The sequence below is a fragment of the Desmodus rotundus genome, chromosome 12 (genome assembly GCF_022682495.2).
Source record: "Desmodus rotundus isolate HL8 chromosome 12, HLdesRot8A.1, whole genome shotgun sequence".
Lineage (NCBI taxonomy): Eukaryota > Metazoa > Chordata > Mammalia > Chiroptera > Phyllostomidae > Desmodus > Desmodus rotundus.
In genome coordinates this window covers 80846720-80865705 of record NC_071398.1, presented here as the reverse complement: position 1 = coordinate 80865705, position 18986 = coordinate 80846720, and the positions used below count along the sequence as shown (strand labels likewise).

At 47.3% G+C, this 18986-nt stretch overlaps 1 protein-coding gene across 2 annotated transcripts in view; it reads right to left on the bottom strand.

The window, feature by feature from the left end:
• Positions 1-1562: 1562 nt before the first annotated feature.
• Positions 1563-18986, bottom strand: part of TUFT1 (tuftelin 1) — a 33376-nt gene continuing 15952 nt past the window's right edge. Inside the window, exons 3-12 of one of the 2 annotated variants that reach the window (XM_024572884.3) lie at positions 16214-16300; positions 15598-15687; positions 14063-14128; positions 11710-11823; positions 8237-8365; positions 7578-7672; positions 5396-5501; positions 4680-4763; positions 3661-3761; positions 1563-3065 (exon numbers count right to left, since the gene is read on the bottom strand). In XM_024572884.3, the coding sequence (XP_024428652.2) occupies positions 3002-3065; positions 3661-3761; positions 4680-4763; positions 5396-5501; positions 7578-7672; positions 8237-8365; positions 11710-11823; positions 14063-14128; positions 15598-15687; positions 16214-16300 (936 nt within the window). In that variant the 3' untranslated portion in view covers positions 1563-3001. The remainder of the gene's footprint in view (positions 3066-3660; positions 3762-4679; positions 4764-5395; positions 5502-7577; positions 7673-8236; positions 8366-11709; positions 11824-14062; positions 14129-15597; positions 15688-16213; positions 16301-18986) is intronic. The other variant, XM_053915639.1, reaches the window with a different exon arrangement.

Sequence of the window (18986 nt, the reverse complement as noted above, 5' to 3'; positions counted from 1 at the left end):
TTTAAAATGTCCCACTGCACCATTTGGTTGAAATACCCATGTCCCTGGCAGGTTTTGTGTCAGGGGAGGGGACAAAAGAAGAGGTAGGAGGACAAGGGTAGTTGTTTGGGAGGCAAGGAGTGTTCCTGCAAGCTGTTTTTCCTAGGGCTGATATCCCTGGTTCACAGGAGGCTGCTGAGGGCCATGTGTCTGGGCAACTCTCAACACCCAGCTCAAAGACACGGGCCTTCATGGCCAAGGTCCCAGTGAGTCAGACTCCATCTCCCCTCCCCAAAACATTCAAGAGGCACAGAAGAATTGGCTTTCAAGTGACAGAACACAGGCAATAAATAGGCCACTGGAGTCAGGAACGGTTTACTTACCACACCCTCTCTTGGGCCCTGTGCCTCCTCCCATTCTGCTCTGGTCCCCATCGTCCTCTTGATTGAAAAGGTCCTTTCCCTCAACTGCGTTCTCCTCCCAGAGACCCTCCTTAGCCTCTGTGGCAAGCCCCTGCTCCTTTTGGGGGTGAAACAATTAAACTCTGGGAAATAACATGCCAGAGGCACCTTTTGGTCCAAGGAAGCTCTGTGTCCTTGTTCTAGTCTCCAGAACACTTAATTATCTCCAACTGGAATCTCTGCTCATCCTATCAACGAGGCCCAGGTCAGAGCCTCCCTTTCTTGTAGGGCAGCACACTCACTCCTGTCTTCCTCCGGCCCGGCAAGTCTTCTTGGCACCCTAGGCAACCCCACCCTGCTTCCACCCTCTTCACATCCTGAAAACAAGCACACTCTAGATACACCCACGCCAAGCAAGACTGCCAGAAAGAGAACCCAGGACTGTCAGAAGACAAACCCAGGTCTGGATCGGGTTTCTAAAGCATTCTGAAACCTGGGTGTGAATCACCTGAGGAGTAGAAAGGAAAAGTTATGAGAAAATTTTACATCGTTTCAATTGAAAGAGAAAGGGGGCTAGAAAGGAAATGGCCAGGGATGAAGGGCGTTACATTTCTAGTTCCTTCGGTCCAGAGAGGATTCATGTAAATTCAGCTATGTCCCCGTTAGGCCCTGCAGTAAACATACTTGGCAGAAAGAAAAAGATCATTGGACTACTTGAATGATGTCCAGAGATAGCCCAAAACTAAACCCTTAGATAGCTGTAGTCAGCATTTCCAAGAGCTTTTCATTTCTGCAGAGGACGCGGAGTTGCTCAGCTACTTCCGGTACAGATTAGTAAATCTCTCATCGCAGGATCTCTGCCTCGGACCAGTTCTTCTCCCACTGAGGACAAACACTGGCCAAGCTCAGGGATCGCACAAAGCCACCACACCAGATGATGTCAAAGCTGAAGTTAGGGGCTGCCTCCTTCAACGAGGACTTGGGCCACGACGCTGAGCTGCTTAACGGGAACATTATGACTCCTCTGAGTGCCACGGAGTCCTCACACCACAGTGCTGGGATATCTGGACCCCCCCTTCCCAGCAGTGGACAACAAGGCACCCATCCTCAAGAGGCACTAAAATTATGTTCTTTCATCCTTCCTGAAAAGTGAGAAGAAACCAGGCCAGGAGCTCAAAGAGAAACATTAACTAACAAATTTTTATTAAATTTACCATACAAAGAATTGTACAGGAAAAAATATCAGAACTGGATAGGTCCATGGAGATCAACTGGTCTGAACCCTGGTTCAGAAGCTGCACGAAGAAATCAGAACACCGTTGCAGACAAAGCCAGAGCGTGATGCAGAAACACCCAGACTTAAGGCTTCTGGTCTTGAGCACAACAGAACCTGAAGACTTCTGGGTCCTATAGCACCACATTCTGATGCTTTTCTCCCTCTTGGGGTACAGGTAGAGCCCTCAAGAACACACTATGAGTAGCAGGGTCAGTTGGAGCCAGGACAACAGACTCACAAGGAAGAAGAGAGGTTAGGAAAAGAATTCAATTCTCCCCAAGAATCCTGATCGCCCTCTTCCCCCAAACATACACTCAGACCCAATGTCTCAGGGCAAATATACTTGCCTTCCTGAGGTACCGATCAGGTGCGGAGGAGGAAGGGAAAGAAGTAGAGGAAAGAGAGAGAGAGCGATTTATAACGGTGTTGTTCTGAAATGAAGTCCTGAGGGAACACTCTTCTCGCAGTGTCAAGAAAATCCAAACACGGCAAGAGGAGGGTATAGAACTCTGGTACTCAATCAGTTGTGAGATATAAGCAAAAATGCCAATAACTTAGCAAAATAAATACAATGAGAGTTTTGCTGAGATTGATGTAACCCTGTGAAAATAGCTTTTAGGCTTTGAGTCAGTCAAGATGACTAAGGTACACCTTGTCCTGCATCTTACAGGAATCCCTAAGAGATGCTGGGAGTTGTCACAGCAGAGAAGTCACACTAACTGCCTGTGGCCCTGCACAGTCTTCTGCTCAAAGCTCCTCCCGGAGTGCACGTTCTCCTCCCCCCAGAACAGGGCCTGGCCAGTCAGGGCTGAGGGAACCTGTTGTCTCTCTTCCTGAAAAAGACCCAGGTCAGCATGAGCAGAGGGTGGAGCCAGTAGAAAAACAGTTTGTTGCTAAGAACCGAGCTGTGTTTTTGGAAGGAACTTTGTTCCCCCAGGACACTCTCCAATCACTGTGGACATCTGTGTCTCCATCTTCTAGGGCTGAGGCCAATCTTGTCAGCTCTTCACTTCTGACTGGATGAGGGCCTGGGGCAGCTAAACTCCTGGCTACAAAGGAAGGGAGGCTCTGCTAAGACAAAAACAGTAACTACAGGGACAAGGATTGGGCCCTGGCTCCTGCCAGCAGGATACTGTCCGCCAAGGACTGCAGTGTCCAGAGGAGGCTCTCATCCTCCATCCACCCAGCAGGCCGAGGACGGGAATTTGGAACCAGGGCACACAAACCCCATGCCCTGAGGGCAGCCAGGGACCGGCCAGGAGGTCAAAGTCAGTGCTAACAGCCTACAGGGGTGACGAGCTTCCGCTTCCGCTTCCGCAGCAACAGTAGCATCTGTCTCCTCAGCTCATGTTTCCACCACCCGGATGAGAGGCATGGGCTTGGGGCTGGGGGGCTTGGCTATCCGAATGCTGAAAAGAACATTGGAAACATGAGTCCTGTGTTGTTGCCCACCCTTCACAAGGCAACCCCCCCCCCCCCCCCCCCCCCCGCATCCGTCTCTGGAATTGTACACTTCAGGTCTGGCTGAGCTCTTGGGTTCCAAGTGCTCTGAAACAGTCACTGTAAGTGACACACAAGGGAAGGCTCGGGGACGGGACTAGTCTGGTTGGCAGGGGTGGTGAAAAGAGAGGGAGCAGTTAAGCAACTGTGAAGTGGGTGTGGCTGTAATTCTTCTTTTTTTCAAGTCTTGGACCTTTTTGTGAATTTCTTGAGGCAAAAAAGGGCCTCTTTCTGGAAATACGCACATACTACACACACGATTTTTGGATACGATTTCAGAGGGTTCATACACCTCCGTTAGCTGTTGGAGGGCCTCCAGGGGGAGTGGTAGCATGCTGCGGCTTAAGCCGGTGAGAATGGTTTGGGTAGAGAGCGGGTCAGGTCAGAGGCTAAGAGATAAACTTGGATTTCAAAGAGCCATGGCCTTGGCATTAGCACTACAGGTTTGCTACAACTCTTTCCTTCACTTGCTCCCTCGGACCCACTGCACATACACCCACTTACCTGCCCAGGTTCTCAGTCTTGGCCCAGGTCTGGGTGCTGAAGTTCGAGTGACTGACTTGTTTCTCTATCAGGTGTTCCAGCCGGTCATGCATCTCTAAATTCTGCACCATGAGTTCTGAGGTTACAATCAGCCTTCTGGCTTTCCGTTTGTCACATTTAACTGCTCATTCTGGTCTCTCCACCTCTGTGCCTGCGCTGTCACCCTGCCCCCACCATGCGTGCCGCTGCCAGGACGCCCTCGCCCCTCGTCTTCCCCAGTCCAGCCCCTCGTCTTCCCCAGTCCAGATCGCTCTCGTTCCTCAGTAGCTGCTGCAGCCCCCTCCCTGAGAAGTGTTCTCTCAGCAGCTCTGTGCAACACTGCTCATTTCCTGTAGATCTAGTTTCCTGGGGTCAGTTGAGTTATTTATATGCCCTTGTTAATATGCTATTCTGTAAAGTATTCTTAGGTCATTTTTTAAAAATGTATTTTATCTCTAACTCTAGACTAACAACTCCCTGAAGATCAACAGCCCCATCTCCCACTTCTTTTTATCTCCTTAGCCACAAGGAAATTTCACATGTGGCTGCAAAACAATCTTTAGGTAGTCAATGGACAGGAAGGACTCTGAGGTAAGGTGGAAATTAGCTGAGGGATAACTCTCGAGCCCATTGCCTTGGCCATGGAGAGACTCCGCCTCTACAGAATGCCTTCTCCTTCGAAGTCCAGCTCTGTGGTCAGCTCCTCTGCTAAGCTCATAGGCAGAATTAAGGACTCGCCTCCATACTTCCAGGGCATGGGGCTTGAACCACGACACAGCTCTTCAGAGTGGGGACAGGTCCTACCATTGTTAGCAACCCCCTGAAGCTTCTCAGACCATGTGCACTCAGCTGAACTGAAGATCAACCAGCCATCCCAGATACTCACTTCTGAGCAGCAGCGGGACAAGTTGAGGCCCCTGCCCCCCGGAACCTCTCCCTGGCTCACGTCCCATCTTCTCTTTGGGAGCCTGCTCCCTCCCCAAGCTACCCAGAGCACGCACCTCTGCTTCCAGGTAGGCTATTTTCTCCTTGAGCTCCTGGATGGTGCTGTCCTTTGATTGGATCACAGCCTTCGAATTCTGGAGCTGCAAAGATGTGGGAGACACTGGTGCTCATTTTGAAATGACTCATTCAGGCTCATTGAACTCTACCCTGCTGCCAGGGAGCCAGCAGAGACTAAAGGCCGAGTCTGCACCATCCATATACCTTGCTTAGCTTTTTCCGTAAAAGCCTCATTTCAGTCAATATGAAACTCTGGATTATCCCAGGTGTGGGGGTAAGGGGTGAGAAGGAAACACCACCCCGATAATCCCAAATAATGGATGATTCCAAAACCATTCCATTTGACTTGGAGAAATACAACTTTTTTATTCATTAAAAAAATAGTTATTGAGCGCTTATTATATGAAAACTCCCGGCCCTCACAGAGCTGAAATGCAGCAAACATGCCCTGCCGCTGAGGGGTCTTCAGTTCTCAAAACAATTCTGTAAATCGGCATATCCTGAGTATGCTACCCTCAAGCGCAGGTGGGGGAAAGCAGAAAATCTGCTGTGAGGTACACAGACGAGTGAGTTTATTGTGACGTGGTATACGAATACAAGCCCAGCCTCCCAGGAGAATAAATAAAAGCATAGACTGGATGGGGACACAGGGCTAACTCAATGCAGCGATGCCCAGAGGGGCAGCCCATGGCGGGGGAGATCCCACCGTGTCTACCTGCTCGATCATTTGCCTGACTTTCCGCTGCTGGCTCTTTAGCATGTCATCCAAGTGGTGGATCTTCTCCCGCAAGCCAGCCACGTCCTTTTCCAGGTTAGCGGCCCTGGGGATACAGAGCAGAAGACTAAGGCAAGGGGTAAAGACACTTTGTCTCCCCAGTCCCAGGAAGAGGCTCGGGCTCAGGGCTTCCACCTAGTGTGATTCCCTCTGCCCAGTTCCCCAGTGGTTTGCCCTAAGATGGGGGGACACATTAGAACATCTCAATGGAGGAGGCACCACTAGAGATCCTGTGGTCCAAATGAGGAAAGTGCGGCTCAGAGAGGTGAGACGTGGTCATCCTGGAGAGCTTTAGAGGGGAAAACTAGACCCCGTCAGGAGGTGTTCCAGGGAAGCAGTTCTTATGTAAAACACACTGTCTCAGTGTTAAAGCTGTCTGCCTTGTGTGTAGGGAGCTCCTCGCTCCTGGAAAAACTCGAGAGGAGCTGGGATTGTGACACCCACCACAATCAAGCTGGTGGCAAGATTTTTGATCAAGAGGGAGATCAGATTTGAGGACCCTTAGAGCCTTTTCACACAAGTCTGTTTTTACATCTCCTGATTCCTAGACACTGCTGTCTCCTTTTCATCTCGTAAGTAAATTGGGCCTAAATCCCCAAAGGTCAGGTGGCTGGGGAGAGTGTCCTGGAGTTCAAGACCTCTGACGACCCTGACTGGTGTGGCTCAGTGGATTGAGCACAGGCTCAAACCAAAGGGCACATGCCTGGGTTGCAGGCCAGGTCCCCAATGGGGGCCACGTAAGAGGCAACCACACATTGATGTTTCTCTCCTTCTCATTCTCCCTCCCTTCCCCCTTCTCTAAACATAAATTTAAAAAAAAAAAAAAAAAAAAAAGACCTCTGAAGAATTCTAGTACCCATTACTCTCCAGTTTCACCAGAGGAAGTAGCCAAGTGCCTGCCGTTAGAAGGCGAGGGGGCGGGGTACAATGAAATCTTGGCACCCCGACATCCTCTCTAAGCTTCAAATGTTCTAAGTTTCCACCCTCAGCTCCCCAGTAACCTCTCACTCTCCTTTCATTTAGAAAATCGACACTGGTGATGCACAGCTGTCACTTGCCATCCCCAAGCCTCGGTTTTAGATTATCTGGCCTTTTTGGTTTCTCCTGTTCATTCCTCTCTGTCACTTGCCCATGAGCACCCACTTTTAAGGAACAGGGATTGTGAGTAATTTAAAGCAACTCTTGCTATGAAGGCCAGTCAGAAAGGAGGCTACATGTCTGCATTTTCCATGCCAGGCAGGCCTGTATCGTGGTTATCCCAAAGGAGAGAAAATGCCCCCAGCAGACTGAGGGGTCCAAGAAGGTAAGCATCGTGTCTGCTCATCTTTGAAATTCCTTAGAAGGCCTTTCAGGTCACATCTGTTGAACTTGAAAAGCTCCAACTGATACAATACAGGTCAGAACCAATATGCTGATGTTAATTAAATTTGATCTACCATTTGAGATCTTATTTATCAATTGCCAAGGGAATAAAGAACTTCCAAATTCTTGAAGGTCCAGAATGGCCCAATATTTGCTCTGTAGGTTTCACCGGTCTGGGGCCTCTGATCCCCTCTGACCAGAGGGAATATGCAAAACCCTCTAACCTCAAAGAGGAAAGGATCCCAGAAATCCCCTATATGCTGATAGGTGGTTCTCAGTTTCCAAGCCGCTGCACGTGAAAGGAAGATCATTATCTCTTCACGAGCTGCCAACTGTATTTTTCATCGGCACAACCAGTGAGGAAGTGACTGGATTTTACCTTCAAATAGTTTACAGTCAGTTGCTGTTTTGAGGGGAGGAAACTGGTGTAATAATCCTGCACCTACATCCCGGGAAACAACCTGTGGGATGACGTGCTGCAACGGCAGATGCTTTTCCAGCTCTTGACCTTGGCTCTTGAAATAAAACCCTTTTCTCAAAGTTATTACTCCATGGAAACTGAACTCCCCGGAGATGGCAGCTCCCCAGACAGCATCTCCCTGGGTGGGGCCCCACCCTGAGCAGACACACTGACTCAGAGCTGGAAGATCTGACGTCAGCACTAGCCTCTTCCCCAGAGCTGGCCACCCTGAGAGCTGCAGGCTGCATGGCCCGCCCTCCCCTCCCTGCACCCCAGCTGCACGGCAAACAGGGCCCTTACTTTTCTTGTTCTGCTTGACAGTCAGCATTCTTGCTCCTCAGGTCCTCCAGGGCCGTCTCCCCTTCCCTGACCTTCTCTAGTAAGGCCTGGTGCTCCTGGAGGAGCCAAAGGAAAGAAAATCTAGAATAAGGAGGTGGCAACAGGCTCTGCATTTGCGGTGAGGTGGCCACTAGGGCTGGGGCTCAGCCCCTACTAGGCCTGGGACAGCTGCCAAAGAGTAGCAGGCCAAGCTGGTTTGATGGGGTGCCCTCCCGTCAGGGAGAACCCTTCCCACCCTCCACACACAGAAACTTTCCAGCCTCACCCAGCTTCCCAGAGGGAGAGCCTGGCCCTGCATTACCCAGGTCCACCTGCCAGCTGTGGCTGCAATCCCTCAGACACTAGGCCAAGGGGCTCCTTAAGAATAGTTCAAAAGCCCATAAAGGGCACCTATACGAGAATCCAGCTAAAACGGAAATGGGCTCAACTCTAGTTAGCAAGGGCTGGAGCTAGATGACAGAAAGGTCTTTCCTTCCTTAAAGGCTAAAAGATACTAGGAGTGCTTCGAAGTATCTTTTTCTGGAGCTGCTCAGAAAAGGAGAGTCTCCACAAGTGTCTCAGTCGACCCCGGGCTCCCCCAGCCCAGAGTCTGTGCTCTGAAGAGCAAGGCTCCCCATTACCGTCTCCATCCCTAGCAGGCGACTCTGCAGCTCTCCGACTTCCATCTCCTTCTGCTCTGCTCTGTCCTCCGCTCTCTGAAGGGCCAAGTGACTCTGCTCTGCTTCTCTCTGGTACCGGCTGAGTGTGACCTACAACAAGATGGGGGTGTATAAAACAGGGAACAAAAAGCCAAACATGGATAAAAACCTTAGAAAAGAACCTAGGAACCTAGGTGCGGTGATGGGAGGATGGGGGCAACCCTGATGAGCACGCGGCCAACTCCCATTCACTGTCCTAGGACCGCTAGGGGGACTAGCACATTAACTCCATTTCTAGGGTTCATTGACACGCAGTTGGTTGAGCTCCACTTTAGAGTGACACTTGGAAAGTAAGCACCACTTTTCAATGGCTGACTTCTTCAACATCCCCACAGGTCCTCTAACGCCACCCAAAGTCACCCAACACTGTGATTTTCAGGTCAGAGAATCCGGAGGAGGATATCTCCACGTCGTTCCTTCTGTTCCCCAACTCTTCATCACCCTCCCTTCAAGCCATACTGCAGCCTGCACACAGAGGCCAAAGGTTTGTAAGCACCAGGAAGAATTTGGTTTGTTATCCAAGATGACAAACTAATTTGGGAAGGATAGAAGCAGAATTTTAGAATGAAAAGTAAAGTAGGAACTTGCTTCCTTTTCTCCCACATGCATTTTGTCAAACCCTAATTATCCTTCAGGTCTCAGCTCAGACACCCCTGCTTCCAGGGAGCCGCCGAGCCTGGGTGAGACACCCACAGAGGACAGACACACTGCCCTCCCCTCTTAGAGCACTGAGCAGATTTTTCCCAGTCACTCATGTGCACCCCCCAGCAGACCATCAGCTTCGTGATGTCCGAGACCTTGAGCACCATTACATTTCCAGAGTTCAGCACAGTACCCAGCACACAATCATTGATCAATAAAATCACTAATGGAATTGATGTTCATCTTGTCTAACCCTCTCTTTTCCCAACTAAAGGCCAGATGACCTCTTCAAGGTCACACAGCTAGAAGCAAGTTACTTCGCCATCCATTTCAATAGCTTCCCGGTTACCCCGCAGTGACTCCCCAATCAGTTAAGAGAACTCAGGCAACCTCTGGAAAGCCTGACCAGCCCTGGGAAATGGAACACCAGCAGCCAGTTTGTCCAGCTCCTCCTGAAGTCAGATCAGGGAGGAGAAAGCAAAGCGCAGGATGATGTGCGATGGGACGTGTCCCTGCTGCACACCAACCCTGTCCAGAGCAGGCTCACTGCAAATCCTTTCTGACAGCCAGCAGCCAGTAGAACGAGAAACCAGGCTTAATGGCAGGTTGTTTTCATGGTAATGGACAACCTTGCCCTTCCTACCCCCAGGTTCAGAAAAGTAGACCACAGAGTCTAATTCATTAGGAGAGACAGAATATCCCAGGGAACAGGCCAGCCCCATGGGCAGGAACTTAAAAACAAGGCCTCTCCCGCTCGCCCTGACTAATGTGGTTCAGTGAATTGGGTGCCATCCTGCAAACTGAAAGGTCGCCTATTCAATTCCTGGTCAGGACACACGCCTGAATTGTGGGTCAGGTCCCTGGTTAGGGGGTGCAAGAGGCAATGGATCGATGTTCCTCTCTTCTCTTTCTCCCTCCCTTCCCCTCTCTAAAGATAAATAAGTAAAAAGCCCCTCATTTCTGTACATAAACACTGTGCCCAGGTTGGTGTGTGCTCAGGGCACAGCGTTAACAGGCCCAGGACCCTCCCACCCCACTGTAAGATCATGAAGGAAAAAGAAAGCCAGCGTGCTCCCCTGCTGTGTCTGTCCCTGTAACTCTAGCCAACCCGGCCTTAGACACCTCTTCATCACAAGAGAGTGTGCCAACCTACCCCAACAGTGGCACCAACCCAAGGAGTACCTCCTGTTTGCTGGTGGGTGCTGTGTACCACGGGGTTAAAAGGCAGCCCCTTCTAAGAAACCATGGGTATGTGGCTAAAGCAGTCAAGGGCCTTCTAGCCTCTGGCTCTCACTCAGGATGCTTTTGCTCAAGCTCTGAAACCCAGGGCTAACAGAGCCCTCTATGTGAGGCCGAAACCAACGAGGACTTCACAATGCCTCTCAGTGCAGAAACTGCTCTCTAAAATGCACAGTCTGGTCAGCACGGCAGCCTCACCCTTCCCTTCCTCCTAATCTACTCCAAGAAAGCACGGAACAGCTGGTCACCAGACTAACACATCACCAGCCATATTATCCACATTGTGGCATCTGAATACATGCGGCAAAGTGCTTACTACACAGCCAAGACCAGACTAATCTCAGCATTGCCCTAAGTCCAAACTATTTGGGAGAGGAAAACCTGCTTGTTAAGTTCATCACTAAGAAAAATATAGGGTATCTTACATTTCTAAAAACCCTTTAGAGTAATAAATATGCACATATTATTATCAAACTCAATCCACATAGGAAACATATTTCAGGACCACTTTTTTACAAAGGTTGAAACTGATGCTTAGAGAGGTACTAACTCTTTGCTCCAATGATACTTCAGCTGGACCAGAGGCAGTCAGCCGTTCCCAGCGCTCTTCTCCTCCCCCTCAGCCCACCCCTCAGATTCCTCAGTCTCACAAAGAGAAGAGTTTGGGTGGCCTTCCTCTTTCTACCAGCTCTCGGCGTGCCTGGGCAGGCTGTAATCCCATCATTACATATTAATGACATAAACACCTTACATGTGGATGAACAGTACCAGGTAGCAGACGGTTAATCTCACATAGGGCAGTAGTTAAAAACACTATCCAGTTTTTGCCCAATGTTCTTCAGGTTACACTCAAAAAACTTTCTGGAAAGTATGGAAGACCTCACATACTTTTAATAGCAGGGGCTTTCACTTTCTATTTATAGACTTGTATTTTAAAAATCTTCTATAATAACCTAGTATTACTTTTATAATAATAATTGAGATATTCAAGATCACAAAGCTTTGCATAATAAGGCCGAAACTATAGCCAAAGTCCTCTCACTCCATGGGCACAGCTCTTTGTACGACCACCAAGATGTACCCACGCATCCAGTCTACGCAGACGAGGTGCCCACCTCATGCAGGTACTGTGCCAGGTGCTGGGGTTGCAGCGGTGAGCCTGACAGCTACTGTCCTTGCCTACATGGTGCCAAAAGTCCAGTAACTCTTGTCACGGCACTTAGTGAAACAACTTCTGAATGACCTGGATCCCAGACCAGCACCGCCACTCAACTTCAGCAAAGCAGAGAACCAAGAGCTGACCTTTGAACTAGGGGCTAGCCTTGGACAGCAGAAACAGTAAATATCCAGGAGAGGGAGAAGCAGACAGCAAGTTCCCCAGGCTTCAAAGCCTAACCTTTCCAGTTGATGGCACTCGGCCAGAAAGACATAAAGTCCCTACTGAGAAAGTCGCTGGCACCGGTACCCAGCAGCCCAACCCTTGGGGCACCTTCTCCCCAAATCCCAAATCTCACCTCAAAACTCACACGGTCTGACTGGTGCTGCCGCTCGGCCTCCTGCAGCTTGGCAAGCAAGTCCCGCACGGTCTTCCTCAAGCTGTCGACATCTTCACTTATGTACATGTCCACCTACAGCCAGAGCAAGGAAGGGGAGGGGAAGCCGCTACGCTCATGACTGGGTACGAGAAGATCCTCCCCCAACACACACTCGTCTGGACCATGTTGTCCAGACCACCCTCAGAAAAGAATTCATATCACACAAGGGGTGAGTCAGTCTAAGGCCCCCAGGAGCTCTGAGTCATGCATGAAACACTCTCTATACCGTAAAAAAGTCAACCAGCCTCTTATTGTTCGACTGATTCTCTTAGGACACAGTAATTTTTATATGTGTATCAACTGACCGGCAGCTGTGTTTATGCCGCCCTCACGTGTGCATCCTGTCTCCATCAGACAAGCTCTCTGGGAGCAGACACCTGGTTCCTCTCTGGACCACAGTTTCCTAAGGCAAGGACTGTGCCACACCAATCACAATGGGCCAGTCCCACAGGCACAGCTCTCAAGGATCTCTGCACCTAGCAGAGATCAGTATATAAAGAGTTACTGATGGATGGGCAGGTTTAGGGCAAAGGCACCCAATGAGCCCCGGAATCTGAATCCTTGAAGGGAAAGGTGTCTCAGTGATTTTACTGTAAGTCTCTCCCGCAGACACACCCAAGTATGGGCTGGTGGTTCGGGCTGAGCTGGCGTGTAGGGTCTCACCCCCATTTCTGCAGCACAAGTATCAGACACCTCAGTTGCCAGCTCCTGTGAGTCTGACAGGAAAACCGCTCCCCGGCTTGCATGGTGGGAAGCAGCAGCACCTTCAAAGCAAAGCACAGTTGGGAGGAGGGTGGCTGGGTCCCAGCCGTGGCATTACTACTGGGTCCCATGGGCCTTCATTTCTCTACCTGTGAATCAGTCAGAAGACTCCTTGCCACGCCCTACTTTACAGGCTGCCTCAAAAACAAGATAATATCTGGTAGGACTTGGACCTCGTGAGAAGAAACAGGCTGAATAGATACCAGGTGTCATTACGACTTGTTGCCAATAGCATATTTACCAACTACGGTGACTCAGAGGAAGAGAAAATTCCAAGCTGCACCTCTGAGGTGAGTGCAAGAACCACAACACCCCAAATCTAGCGCTCAGCCAAGTGGGATCTGGTCGATTCCCCACAGCGGGGCCTAAGCTGCCCAACAGGCGAGAGCAATTTAAATAGCTCCCGGAACAGAATTATTACGTGTTTAGTTCAAATGGAGTTCTCAGAAGATGAGTCAACAACATGGGAAGTTTTCATGAAGAGAAAACTTTAAAAAAGGGAATTAGAAAACTTTATATGTAGGAGTTAGAAACAACCAACTAGATTTTAACAAAGCAAGGTGAACAGGTCTAAAAATATGGTGTCAGGTAAAAAGGAAAACACAGAAACAGTACAAGTCCATCATGAAAACTGAAAGCACAGTTACGAGGCTTATTTAAACCATGTGCTGAATATACTAGAGTGAGAACAGCCATGGAAGGAAATACTTTGCTGCTATTCGAAAGCATGAGGTAGATCTACCTGTACTAACACGAAAAGAAAGCTGTATTATACTCTCCAGTTTAAAAAAATAAAAAAGCGAGTAAGGAATTACGGTTTTTCATGACCCTATATTTATGAAAAGTATGTATATGTTATATACATGCGTGTTTATAGTCACACACACACACACGGTATTTAAACATGGTAGTCCGTGGTTTTTAAACACTCTAGAACAGCGGTCCCCAGCACTTTTGGCACCAGGGACTGGTTTTTCCACAGACTGGTGGGGAGGGAGGCAGAAGGCGGAGCTCAGACGAGCTTCCCTCACAGCCAAGGTCCTAACAGACCATGAACCGGTACCAGTCCGTGGTCTAGGGGTTGGGGACCCCTGCTCTAGAACACTGGTACTCACCTTTGGCTAAACATTGTAATAACCTGAAGAGCATGTAAAAGTCCTGATGCCCAGGTCCCATCTCAGACCAATTCAATTACAATCTCTAGGACGGCAAACACACATCACGTCCTTTCAAGCTCCCAAGGTCATGCCAACAGGCAGTTAAGACGGAGAAGCACTGCTCTAGAAGGATCCACACAGTTCAGTCTGTTAACAGCAGACACCGCCAAGGAGTGGGATTGAGGAAGAGGTTGTTCTGTTTTATATGTTTCTCCATTGTTTCAATTTTTACAGCAAGTAAGTTCTACTCTTATATGTAGTGAGAGAGAAAAAGCAATAAATGAGGGGATCAGGGAGGAGGGGTTTTGCCTCCTGGCTAAGCAGCAGTTAGCATTGTTTTCCTTGTCACCTACCACAGGTGGGCTGCTGTACAGGGTCGTGGGACTTGGACTAAAACCATTTGGCTTCTCTAGCACCATCTGTTCAAAAAATAAATAAAATGGTAGTTAAAACAATCCCAAGCAGCAGACTTCTAAACATTATTCTTCTAAGATCTCAAATCACAGATAGATAGACAGACAGAGAGAGAGTTTGAGGAGGCTGAGGAGGAGGGAGAAGAGGAAGAAGAGGCAAGGGAAAGGGAAAAGGGAGAGGGGAAAAAAGGCTCCCAGTGCTGTGTGGGAAAAGGGAAAGGACAGGAGTGGAGAAAGGTGTGCCACCTTCAGAAGGAATAGTCTAGCCTTGTAGGGAGGATGAAGGAAAGAAACTTTAGGCTAAAACCTTTCAACAGACTGGAAAATATGCAGGCCCACTCCTTGCAGCTCAGGGAATACAAGCAGCTGCTTGCCACAGACAAAGATGCTCCCTTGCCCCTTAGAGATCCTCACAAGGCTTGACAAAGCATAAATCAAAAGGGGAAGCAGCACTGGCTGCAATTCTTTCCAACCCCAAACCTAATTGTTTATCGTATGAGTTCTGGCTGTGCAAACAAGAGGCCTGGACTTTGGGCTGTTCTCTGAGCAATGGGTTCTTCGGTCACCTGACGAAGCACCTCGCACCAACCAGATGTGAGCTCAGGCAGTGAAAGCCCCACCTTCAGCCACAGCAAAATGCATTCGGGCATCTCAGCCACCCAGCCAGTGCACACCCAAACCAAAGAGGAACTTGGCTGGCACTAGGTTCTAGCCCATGCTTCTCCTCAGGAAAATGAGGGCAGGGGCTGCTGGGAAAGACCACCCCACCCAAAGCACATCCAAGTGAAGAAAAGACAACTCAGAATCTAATGGGTGATGAGGATCAAGTCATGGAAGAGACAGTTCTACTTTCCTGAGGACATTTCTGTCCTCAAAGTTTAGAAAAGCTGACAAACAGGATCCCAGGAGCGTCTATCCCAAGAAGTCTTCTCCAATTAGTTCAGCTGAGTAAACATTTGCTGATGGCTTTCTGCACCCCAGCCCCTGTGCAGCGTGCGGGGACGCAGAGACGGGGTGAACCCTAACCTCGAGGAGCTTCCCCTCCCAGTGCAGAAGCAACAATATACACAGATAAGTAATCGACAAGGACCAGTACTTCCAATTTCACTCCAGGTGTTACCCAGATTGAGTCAGATCGGCTTGGTGACTGTGCTGTATAAGACTTTGTATTACAAGAAGATGGACCACAGGATCCTTATAGATAACAGGTCCTGCCAATAACTGAACAATACTTTTATTTATATAAATCCAATTTTAAGGCAGTGTTTTAGGAACAGGCGTCCTATCCATGGGCTGAGGTGTGTGAATGCCAGTGTCCCTCGGCTGGCTCGCCTTCACATGGCTGAGAGTGCTCGCAGACACCAGCATCACCTAGATTCTCTCCTTTCCTGGCAGCGGTGTTAGATTAGGCACCCAGGGGATGACGGGCACAAGCGCACCTCCTCCCCAGGGACCCAACGACCATTTCCTATTACCTGTATCTCCTGTCGATGGTGAGACTCTCCTAGATCTCTGTCAAGCTTACTACTTATATCCTCCCGTAGCTTCTGCAGACAGTTCCTGGCCTGGGAGGGGAGGACAAGGAGCTTCAGCTTTGGGACAGGGAAGGAGAGCACATCAACTCACCCACCTCTGGGTCCATCCCCAACTGTACCCCTAGGAGTCAGGTGCTGTCCTAGGCACTGGCCGGGGGAAGGAGGGTCCCCAGTCCCTCCTGCACAAACAACAAAACAAGCAAAACCTGTGCCCCGGGGTTCTTGCTGGGGAGACACACAACACAAAAGACAAATAAGTAACACATGTAGTATGTTATATGGCAACAGGGTGAGGGTTAGGACAAGCTGGGGAAGCAAAGCGGCAATTTTAGATAGGATGGCTGGGGAATAGTGCTGGGCACACAGACTTTAATAAGCTTTGTGGATTAATGGATGGGTCAGAAATTATATTTAACACATGATAGGGCATGGCGGCACTTTGGAGATACGAAGGGAGCAGAAGGGAGAAAATCGGAACCCAAAAAGAAGGGAGACAAAAAAATGTGAGTTAAGAGAAAGGACAAAGGTCACTTCCACAGAGAGAAAGGGTGCTCACCTCCTGTATGTACTGGACCTCACTCTTCAGCTGGTTAATACTCTTCTCATGGGTCGTCTTGTCTCCAGACCTCCCCTTCAAGTACACCTGCAAAAAGGAAAACAATACTCTTCAGTTAAGGAAACTCCAGTTAAAATATTCCACACAGGCAGCCTCATACACTGCGGGGAGCAGGGTAAATCGTTACCGCCTTTCTGGGTGGCAACTTGGTGATTCAGACGAGAAGACTTACAACTACATTTACTCTTCCACCTACCAAATCCACTTCCGGAAATTTACTCTAATGAAATAAATTTGGCTAAACTGGTAAAACTTTTACACACACCCACACACATAAATTCATGGAAAAAGGATTGTAAAGGGAACTTACACATTTTTCTCTGTATACCACGCTTGAATCTTTTATAATTGCGAAAATGTTTCTTTATTATTTGTGTTATAAAGGACATGTTATTAAGTTAATAACATGTTCAGCAAAATATTGTTTATGGCTACAAAAAGAGAGACAAATGTCTAACAATGGGGGATTACATAAGTAAAGTATGGTATCTCTACAATAGAATACTGTGAGGCCGTTAGAATGTCAGATGGACACAGCTATGATAAACTACAATTAAATTGGTGGGAGGACAAGCAAATTATAGAATAAAGTATATAATACAATTATATTTTTTGAAAAAAATACCTATGTATAGAAAAACAGTCTGGGGGGATATATACTAAAGTGTTTGTTACCAGTGATTACAGTGACAGAATCAGTGGGTAGGGCCATGCAATAACTTTAAGGAAGAAAGATAAATTAATGAAAGGCACCCAGATATTTGCCATGATTATGTATATAAGAATACCCAAAGGAATTCACTAAAATCCTGCTAGAACAAATAAAGGAATGCAGAAAGGTTGTAGGATACCGGATCAATATACAAAAATGTAGTTGTATTTCTACACACTAGCAATGAACAATCCAAAGATGAAGTTAAGAAAACAATTCTATTTACAATACTAGCAACAACAAAAAAGACTTAGTCAATTAAACAAAGTTTAAATTTGTATTCTGAAAATTACCAAACATTGTTGAAAGAAATAAAAGATCTTAAAAAATGAACTAACATCTTATTTTCATGGATTGGGAGACAACATTGTTAAGAGAGCAATATTCCCCAAATCCATCTACAGATTCAACATAGTTCCTATCAAAATCTAAGCTGGCTTCTTTGCAGTAACTAACAAACATCATAGAATTCATATGGAAATGCAAAGGACTCTGAATAGCTAAAACAACCTTGAAAAAGAATAAATTATTACAAAGCCACAGAAATCGGAGTGACTGGGACTGGCATAGATGTGGATCAATGGACTACACTTGAGAATCCAGAAATAATAGTAGTGCAGTAAAAACACACTCAACTGACTTTGACAAGGGTGACTAGACAATTCAATGGGAGAGAACAGTCTTTTCAACAAATGATGTTCGTAAAACGAGAGATCCACATGCAAAAGAATGAGGTTGGACCCCTTCCTCACACCATCCAAAAATTAACCCAACATGAGTCACAGACCTATTTATAGGAGCTAAAGCTATAATTCTTTGAAGAAAATAGAGAAATAAATCTTTGCAGCCTTGTGTTAGCCAAAGCCTTTTTAGATACACCACCAAAAGCACAAGTGACAGAAGAAAAAATACATAAATCAGATTTCAACAAATTAAAAACTTTTGTTTCAAAGGACATCATTGAGAAAATGTAAAAAGAAATACCAGAGAATAGGAAAAACATTTTAATATTTCTAAACCATATATCTGATAAGGGTCTAGCATTCAGAATATTATAAAGAATGTCTTTATGTAATCTTTGTTCCACCTCAACAATTAAAACCAACTGAATTTTTACACGGGCATAGGATGTGAGAAAATATTTCTCCAAAAAAAATATACACACGGGCAGTGAGCATATGAAAAGATGTCATTAGAGAAATGCGAGTTACAACCACAGCAAGATACCACTTCCCGGCCTTTAGGGTGGCTGCAGTCAAAAAGCAAGTGTTGGTGAGGAGGCAGACAAATTGGAACCCTCATACATGGCTGGTGTGAATGTTCAACGAAGCAGATACTTTGGGACAAATCTGGTAGCTCCTCAAAAGAATAAATGTAGAGTCGCCATATGACCTGGCAATTCCACTCCTAGATATACACCAAGAGAACCGAAAACATGTTCACATGAATATTCAACTAGTATATGAATATTCATAGCAGCCTTATTCATAATGGACAGAAACTAGAAACGACCAGTATTCAAATGTCCACCAATTAATGGATGGGTAACAAAATATGATATAAATAGCTGTGTAAGGGAACATTATTCAGCCATTAAAAGTAATAAATATTGACATACATTATAACATGGCTGAACCTTGAAAACACGCTAAATGAAAGTAGTCAGGCACAAAAGGTCACATATTGTATGATTCCATTTACATGAAATGTCTAGAAGAGGCAAATCCATACAGACAGAAAGTAGATTGGTGATTGCTAGGAGCTGGAAGGAATGACCCAAAACATCTTGGTGTTAATAGTGGTATTGGTTGCTCAACTCTGTGAGTGTATTAAAAACCACTGAACTGTATACTTTAAGTTAATTGTACGTTATGTAAACTTTATTTCAAAAAGCTGTTTTTTAAAAAGAAATCCCAAAAATTGTTTTAATTTTTTAAAACTAAGTTTCATTAACACACCTCCCAGTTGTCTCCATAACCCCAGCACCTACACACGGACAGT